Below are 9,510 nucleotides of genomic sequence, written 5' to 3' on the forward strand. Positions count from 1 at the left end.
CCAAAAACATTCTTAAGCTGGTGAGTGACTTCAGGTATGGATACATTCTGGTTTTGCAAATAGGATCCAAATCCTGGTCTAAACCACTTCTGTCAATAATCACTACCCACTATATCATACGTTTCAGGTTGTGTGGTGCAGTAACCCAGAATAATGATGTAACAACATCTGTACTTTGCAATGCTTTTATTAGAATAAATAGAAGGACCACCAATTAACATTCACAAGATCAGTGTTATGTCACTGGAATGAGGATGGGAAGTAAGTCAGGAAGATGTTTTATTTGGAGATGATGATTTTTGAGGAAAAGGTAGAGTTTCTGGATTTTCTGTATGCTCCCTCAGAACATGAGACACAGCCTTAGAGTATGTGCAGCACAAAGAAGCCCAAATGCATTCCTGGAAGATGTTTTGCTGAAGTTTAGAATTTCATCTGTGAGTTGTCCAGGCATCAGTTCAAGGATGGTTGCCCAGCAAGTTCAACAGAAACGAACACGATTATTCTGAAAGCTGTGTTTATTTTACAGAACTGCTATAGAAAAGCCATATTCTCAGTAGCAGTGGCAGGATTACTCAGAAAGATCTGGCTCATAAATCTCAGAAAAACACTGGCCATGTCTCTCAAGTTACTCAATGACAATGGCAAATATTATTAAACTGTCTGCTGAAATTCACTCAACCCTCAAGATAAGTCCTGAATATAAGGATCTGGTAAGTGACACACTTCTTCAAGGATATTTGTCTAGATATTTAAGGCTTTCCTCTTGGAGAAAATATTGAAGAGATGAGATTATTCTACAACACTACAGTAAACGGGTTCTGTTTCTGAGGGGAAGGCAAGCATTATTTCCCACTCTTTTTCTCCTTAGGGAGAACAAAACCTACCCATGAAGAGGATATTGTCAGTTGGGTTGTGTTTGATCAAGAAGAGGAATGGGTGGTCAGCCCTAAACTCTTCAGGCTCAGACAAACGTTCGTCTTCTCCCGTCACAGCTGCTGAGCCTGCCATCTCAGTGCCCTCTTCATTGATTTCCATGTATGACCCGTGGATGACGTCAGATACCTTCAGGTCCTCTGCAGAAGAGATGCCAGACAGATTGGCTGAAGGGCTGAAGAGGTCTGTCATACCCAAGGCCTCTAAGACAGATGTAAGGTTATATTTTTCCTCAATCTTCATGCGTGGGAGGTACACTTTCACTCTCCTCTTTTGCATCACATTGGGACTGGTCCACTCCATGAGATTTTCATAGCTGATTTTGTTCTCAAGCTGCAAAGAGAGACAGGGAATGAAAAACCTGAGACAAGAGTGCAATGGCCTTAAAATCTGTGTTTATACCACTTGTAATTATATTTTTCCATTTACTTTTTGTACACAGTCAAACTGGTACTTAATCCTTAATCTTAAATGTATTTGTTTCCCCTGTGTGCTTCCTCCTGACTACAGCCCGTATCTGTCTTCACCAAGTTCTCCAAAACTCTGTCACCTGAAAATTTCTTCATCAAATCAAGGCGCCTTTTTTTTTTGTTTGGTTTTTGGTTTTTTTTTTGAAAATACAGTTCTTGAAAATATCAAATCAAATTGACCCAGAAACTATTCCTCCAGGAAAATATTTTATTATTCCCTTCCCTCCTCTTAGTTCCTTCCTAATGCTACTTTTCCCATTTTCATTTTAATCAGTTCTTGGAATCCTTTCCTTGTTACATCCATTTTTATTTGGATAAAAATTTGTTGTTGTAGGTGGTTTTTTGCATGCTCTCCTGGAAGACTGAAATTAACTTGAAATGAGCAAAAATCCTGCTAGTATACCTGTTTCTGGTACCAGATAGGGGTAGATGGTCTAGCAACATCCCATTCTGCAGGGCTCCAGCAGCACTACTCATCTTCACCATCATTTTATCAGCCTGAGCCCAGGGCTCTGCTACAAGCTCGGTCTCTGCCAGACCACCCGGGAGCACCTGGGCAGCTCTTGTGCTCCTGCCTGCCCAGCACAGCCGTGGTGGGAGCAGCTGGGATGTAAATGGGCAGCAAAAGGTCTGAGAGCACCAAAGGGGTAACTCTTCTGCTTCCCCTGCCAGGGCCATACCTGCTCCAGGCCAGAAATGTCATCAGGCAGCAGCACCAACATGCTCAGCTCCCCGCTGGTGTATGGAAGCTCCAGGATCTTCAGTTTCTCTGCAGCCACCACTGCCATTTTGAAGGTGCTGTTCTGGCACATCATTTGCACAGGTCTGCTTTCTTGCTGCAAAACAGAAACGTGAGATGATGTGACCAGGCAGCATTTTTTTCCTTAGGCAGCCAAATGTACAAGCCCTCTGAAAGGCTCAGGACTTGATCTTCAAGCATGTTGCCTTGGAGAAGAGCTGTGTCTGCATTTTACTCTCTTGCCTGCTGGTGTGCCCTGGAAGCCTGGTCAGACACAGCTCTTGGAAACACTACCTGGCCTTAGGCCCGGGCACTGATAGGGAGGGACCCCGCTAAATTACCCAACCTGTGGCAGCAACAAGTTGTGTGTGTAACACCCAGCCTGCTGGCTCTGCCAGCCAATAGCTGTCCTGGCCACAGGCTGTACGTATGCCCTCCTACCTCTGTCACGTTGAAGGGCACTTCCCGAGTGTGTTCTTCTTTAAATGCTGTCTTCCATATCCCTTTGAAGTAAATGGCATTCACAAGGACCAGCGCAGTCTCGAGATCAACAGAGCCTGGTTCAAGGAAATCCTGGATCCGTCCTTTAAAGAAAGATGCAGGGCAGAGAGTGGTAATATACACACCCTCTGGTGTGCACAAATGTTTGTCATGAAGGGCATGTTGGGAGGGGGTTTGTGTGCCACTTTGTGGAGTTTTGTTTTTACAGCAATAACTTGCTTGACCCACTTTAGACGTTGTAAGTGGAGAAAGACAAGGGTATAGATTATGTTAGGAAAGGGAAAATACCTGCTACCCATTTTTTAGTCCTTACCATTTGTCTCTTTCTCCACCCAGGAGTTAACGATCTGTCTTGCTTCCTCTGCAGCTGTTTTGAAGTTGACTTCTTCCACATCTGCTCTGTAGACTCTCTTTGCACACTTTAAGAATTCCTGTAAGCAGAAGGATTGCAGTTGTCAGACTGATAGAATTTGACAATGTATGAATGTGAGATGCAAGAGTGTGAAATAAAGCAGAATGGTTACAAGAACTGTGAACTTTTACCACCATGTTTGAACATGTCAGTCGCAGCTATCTTCTTGTAACTGAATCTTAAAGCTGGACAAAAAAGGCTACTTCCCGTATTTAGGTCTGGCTTTTTTTTTTCAGGCAAGACTCTAAGTTAAAATTTTGAAATATTTTATTCATTTTACAAAAAGCTTTCAGTTTAAAAAAACATGTTTAAGGACAGAAAATGTTAGTTTCCTGCTCTTTGTGCCCGCTTTTCATTTTGAATACTGTCTCTTGCATTCTTAGATTTCAAAAATAAAGCTTCCTTTCACCAGGGAATTTTGATATTTGGCTTAAAAAAAATCCAAATATGACATTGTCAGACTTCAGGCTTTCAACATGTATTTAATTTCCCTTAAAAGTTACATTTTCTATCAAATGAACAAAAATCTGAGTTACTCCCTGTGACTGCTGCAACATGGGCATATTTTCTATCATTCTACTTTTGCCTGGGCTCCACGTAACAGCCACAGGAAGGTTCAAACTCATTCTGAACCAGCTCCCCTGATGAACTCCTCTTCATCTACAGACAGTGGGCTATCGTTGGTGATGCTTTGCTAGGGTAGAGTCACAGGGGCCTGTATGAAGAATCTCACTGAAGACAGGTCACAGCAAATTGTACTGTGACTGTGACAACTCACCGGAAGAATGGAGAATGTTTTTTCAATATAGATTCTGTCAGCGATCTTGAGTGAGTATGTAGCATTTGGCTTGGTGATGTCTGCGAGAAGATCCTTGAAGGACTTGAGGATGTACTCAGCAGTGCCACACTGAGGTGATGACATGAAAATAAGAAGATACATTACATTAGATTCTTTTCCAGGAAATAAGGCCCTAAAGGATTGTCCCTATCAGCTAAGAGTCATCCAGCAGTAGAGTCCTCTCCCACAGACATAGGCCTGTCGCCTTTGGGACAGCAGGTGCTGCGGTGATGGTGCATTGAACTAACAAGTTCATCCTTCTCAAGATAAGTCCCCTGAAATTTGTTTTTTTTAAGAGTGCAGCTCTGTTCCTGTCACTGAGACTTCTGGTCTCTTCTCTGCCAAGCATCTTCCTGTCCTGCTGTTGAGTCTCTCAGCTGCAAGTCTGACTGCTCTATCCTGGCTCTAAGTGCTGATCCCCTTTCACATGCTGTCCCCCAGCAGCACTTGCCCAGGAAGTCACCCTGGTGCCCAAAGCATCCTGCCCCACACCATCACTTGTTCTGGTGCAACCTGTCTTCTTTCCCCATGTTTTAACAAACAGGTGAATTACAGCCTCCTTCCCTCCCTCCACAGGTCTCCTTGGTTTGAGAGCATTACTACAGCTTTTGACAGGGTCTGAGACTGTCAGAGAGGAGAGGCAGAACAGTTCTCATTTTGTTCTGAGAATAAAATAAGACTTAAAAGGAGATAAAGTTGTTTCTCTACCTGGGAATCAGTAACATCTCCACCTTCTGTAATGTTATCAAAGTGAAGAACCTGCAAGAGAAAATGCCAGTGGTAGGAATGGCAAGCATGATCAAAGATGGTGTGAATTAGTGATATACACACCATGCTTGCAGTAAAGCTGTTGGCTTAGAAAAAAAGTCCTGAGAGCATACACAAACTGAAAATTTACATGTGAGATTGCAGTTAGTTTATGCCTTCTGTGGGCAGTTTTATTGGAAACTGTAAACACCACTCTTTGCCTACATGATTTATTTTTTTTAATGAATGTGTAGGAATTAACCGAGCTACGTATTAGGCACCTATCATAAGTCTTCTCCTATTCCTGGGATTGATCTTTTAAATATATTATAAAAAAAAAAAAAATCTGATCATATTATCTGGAATATGTCAGACATTAGAAAAAAAAAAAAAGTAAAATTCACTGACTGGTAATCCATTTTGTTATTGTCCTTGAAATATTTTTTTCCCTAAGACAAAACTAATTGCCCCTTCAAGTGGAAATATACAACTTTTTATTTTATTTTCTCTGCATAGATCTCGATCCAGCTCTCCATTTTGTGAATCTGGCGTATTTCTTGTGCATTAAAACAGGTGAGAACCTTGTCAGTGGATAAGACATTTCAGTGATGTTTCATAGAAGGGACAATAAGCACAAGTAGAGGTCACTTTATACCCAAGGAAGTAGCTCACCTTCTCCATCTGAGATCGAGTGTTACCTCTTGCTCCCAGGTAGACCATGGCAAGGGTTGAAATGATGGTCAGGGGGGAACAAAAGATGTTGTCGTTGGCATGATGGACTTTCAGCTCTTTGAATAGATCAAAAGAAAATTCTGCATTTGCTGCAGGGATGGAGCCCATTGTGAAATCAGTGTTTTCTGAAGCAAACAGAAAAAGTCTGACTTATTATGATGAATTATATTAACTGTAATGCAAGAAAGTCAGTGCACTTCAACCCCTGAACTTGGTGCACTCACCAAGTTTTTACAGCAAAACCTTTTTTTTTACAGAGTTTTTACAGCAAACAGAATTTGGTGGTGTAGATTTAAAAGACAGACATGCTTTTGAATTCAGGAGCAATCAAAATGCAGGTTAGCCACTGGTTATGCATAGGCTGGTGATTCTTTTATTTGAAACTTGAGTTCTCCTACTCTGTACGTGTATACCATGTTGAAAATGTTGCAAAGAATATTAATTATCTTGAAAAAAGCTCACTAACAGTTTTTCCTCATCTCTTAAAGAAAAAACACACATAGGTTTGTTCTCAGCATCTTCATTTCTCTGAGACTCCAAACTAGGTTTTTCACTTCAAACAGCACTTTTAAGATCAGTTAATAGATCAGCCCCCTTTGATCCAATCTACAGTTAATTTCAGTATACAATGTGCAAGTCTGAAACAACGACATAAATTTTGCTAGATTTACTCTAGTTTCAGCCAAGTGGAAAAGGAAGCTACGTTCTTAGAACCACCCACTTTATCAGAGGTGTGAAATGTTAGCAACATTACCCTACTTTTTTTAATTAGGATAATGAAGGCACAGCAGCAGAGTCTGCAGATTATTTACCTAATTCATGCAGTTTATAACAAACATCTCTAAAAAGTATGTTCATTCATTGTTGACTCAATTATTTCTGACTGTTTTAAAAAAGTGTTCTTTAATTCTTATTATCACCTTTTCCATAAAATTCACCATTTAATAAGGCAGTGCTTGTTTAGTTGTGTTTAATTTGCAGAGGTTAATTTGAACAACTTACATAGTCGCTAGAAGGTAGATATTTTTATTATTTACCAATTCTACTAGCTATTTTATTTTTGGCTTTAAGCTCCATTTATGGTTTTGGTGAAGGCACATATTCATGAAGCAAATGTGTTTGTGGATTTCTTTAATCTTAGAAAATGCAACTATTAAAGAACACAGAACAGCCGTATGCTGGGGTCGCCTGACCATGATGCCTTCCTTTATTTCATTGAGAGAATGTCTTCCATAAACTCTGCAACTGAGATTTAGCTGCACTTTCTAGAATTTAAATAAATTCAATTTTGTCTTTCAATTCTAAATTAAAATGTAAAAGGACAGAGGAAGAAGGAAAAAAGACTGCCATAACTTATCACCAGCTTTTCAATGTGGAAGAGTTAGAACACAAAGCTTCAGTTCATACAAACAAACCCTTTGAATTTATACCTGACAGAAAGTAAAACAGTAAAATAGTGCATAACAAGCAAGTGAAAGTGAGATAAGGTTTCTGTAGAAGGCACCCTTTAATCCTTTTTTTCTTGAACTGATATTGACGGTCATAAACATGAGGTTACAATAATCTTTTTGTAAGTTTTGTAACATTTTTTTTTTAATCGCAGATTAGAACTTAAATTATACTAAAAATAAATGCTTACCTTATCAGGTCCACCTGTGAAAGTAACGGTACAGCTTCTCAGCTGTACTTGGGGCAGACTTGCTGAACTCCTTGAAATATATTCTGTGTAATTTTGTGACACGCCCCACGCTGCCTGTTCTGTGTTTACCAAGCAAAGTGATGGATGGACCTCAGTGTCAGACATACCCTTTTACTTGGAATAAGTCCATTCTTAAAAAAAAAATAATAAAAAGATGAACGGATTTTACCCTAAAACCTCCCAAATAGAAGGTGCATTCATCACAGCATGTGAAACCTTACAGAAAAGGAAGAAACATCTTGAAATGGCAGAAGAAAAAATAATGGTAAAAGCTATTAACTGGAGTTTAATAGTAAGTATTGTTGTTATGGTGGCAAATAGTGAGACATGACTAGTGAAAATAAAAGAAAAACAAGAGAAATTCAGTCTTAGAGAATGTCTTTAAAGAATTTTGAGTTAATTTTCATATTATTCCCCTGTGATGGCTACAGACAGGCCAGATCCCTTTCAGAGTCACCATTCTGTGAACTCAAAAAGTCTGGTATAATCAGTATATGCGGGGCTGTATGCTATGGTATGCCCACAGTATGCATTGCAGCATTTCTCTCTGCTGTTGTTGACTGGACTACCAGTTACCACTAGTCTTCCCACCAGAATCCATAGCTCTTATTGAGGAACGGATAAACTTCTGCTAGCAATGAACTTGAGAAAGAGCACATCCTGCATATTTAGTTCCAAATGTGATAACAGCGAAATAGGTTATTCTGCAAAAATGGGCATGTGGTTGCCTGGTGCCACTTAGAGCCTGCATTGTAAAAGACCACAGACATAGTGTTTCACAGAGCAGAGTTTTTCATCCTAGAGCAATCTAGCTCAGAGAACTGGGACATGGTCACAGTCTGTGCAGCACATCGGTGGTATAAAACCTTCAGGGAACATACTATGGGAATAGAAATTAATTTCAAAAGCAATAATCAGAGCATCTGTATAGAGAAGAATTACAGAGCTGAAGAAAGGTGCATTGAGGAAAGAGGGGTTGAGCAGAGGAGTCTAGACTTCTCTTGCCTTTAAAATTCAGGCATCAGGAAATTCAGATCTCAGTCAGATGCTAGCAGAAAAGGATTTGAACTTGCTGCTAAAATTTTGAAGGGTCATTTAGAATAAGTTGTTCTTTTCCTTCTCCACAGGTCACAGCACCAGATGCTAGGTCCAAAATGTGCCTTTTGTACATACAGAGACCATTCTTTCAAGTCTTCCACAAGTAGCTTCATGACACATCAGGTGAACAAACCAGCTGAAGAAACATTCATGGTCTGCAGGACAGTCATAATATACAATAGCAAGTATAAAGCAGTCTCATAATTTCTTTGAAATAAAGAATGAACAGACAAAAAAATAAACAGTTTTGACCTCTCTAAATGCCGTGTGATTTTAAAACAGAAATCCAAAGTCAATACACAAAATGCCTCTGAGATTGTCTAAAACAAATTATGCTTCTGGAGAGAAAAGGTGAGCTCATTAACCTTTTTAGTTGTCCATGCAAGTGGAAAGCCTCTGAAGCGTCCATACTTTTCTCCCTAATACAGGCCTGATTTCCCATTCAGCTGAAGATGCTACTGCAACAATAACTGAAGAGCTGAGCTGGGACTGGTGCACTTACGTACCACCAGCACTTTACATGGCACAGTGTGTAGCTCAGGCCAGTCTGCTACAGCCATTGCTAGGCAGCAATAGTGCTTTAGAGAAAAGATCTCTAGGCCTCGCTTCACTTTGGTGGCCCGTCACTGCAAGTCTATTGTAAAGGGAATGAGCTATTCTCTCACAGGAGCAGTATGTAAGTTGGTCACCACCCTTGTGAGTCCCGTTTAGCGGAAAATGGCTTCACCATGCTGGTGGAAAGACAGGTCAAATGGGTGAATGTGTCTGTGGCTGGTGAATACCTTTAATCACACAATTAGGAGTGCTCCCTAAACTGCAAGCTGTTCCTGTGCTGCTGCCCCTTCTGCCTTTCCTGCTGAAGACTGCTTTGTTTCTGTTCAAACAAGCTTTAGCACTCACAGCCATAGGCCATTGTTGTATCCTTTACAGCTCAGAAGTCAAAGGATTAGCCAATATGTTTTACACTGTCACTTCTACCTTTTGAATATGCCTTGAGTAATTTTCCTTGACAATCAAATTGTCTAGCGGTACGTTCCAGATCACCATAACTGAGCCACCTTGGCATTTCTGCGTCAGCTGCCTGAATCATCATAGACAGCTTGTCACTTAGTAGCTACAAAGATGTTCAGGGAGCCAATATCATTGTCTAATAGCAGCCAATTTGCAGCATTTATGTTCTTAGCAATGGCATGGCTTTCAAAATAATTGAGTTGAATGCATTAATGAAAATATTTTTTTGTTTGTTTTGCAGCAGTGAAAGGGCAGAATGCTCCTCCAGAGCCACTTTAATAGGCAACCCAGGTTACTGTTTTTGTTAGCATTTCTTTTTTTTTTTTCTTT

General features: G+C 40.2%; 1 protein-coding gene across 1 annotated transcript; it reads right to left on the reverse strand.

The window, feature by feature from the left end:
• Nucleotides 1-864: 864 nt before the first annotated feature.
• On the reverse strand, nt 865-5,480 carry LOC127380401 (ovalbumin-related protein Y-like). The gene is made up of 7 exons (XM_051609226.1): nt 5,313-5,480; nt 4,602-4,652; nt 3,834-3,962; nt 2,957-3,074; nt 2,584-2,726; nt 2,084-2,239; nt 865-1,266 (listed from the first exon to the last, which is right to left on the reverse strand). Exons 1-7 carry the CDS (start codon nt 5,478-5,480, stop codon nt 865-867), a joined length of 1,167 nt encoding a protein of 388 aa, XP_051465186.1.
• Nucleotides 5,481-9,510: the final 4,030 nt, after the last annotated feature.

Source organism: Apus apus, chromosome 2 (genome assembly GCF_020740795.1).
Source record: "Apus apus isolate bApuApu2 chromosome 2, bApuApu2.pri.cur, whole genome shotgun sequence".
NCBI classification, from domain to species: Eukaryota; Metazoa; Chordata; class Aves; order Apodiformes; family Apodidae; genus Apus; species Apus apus.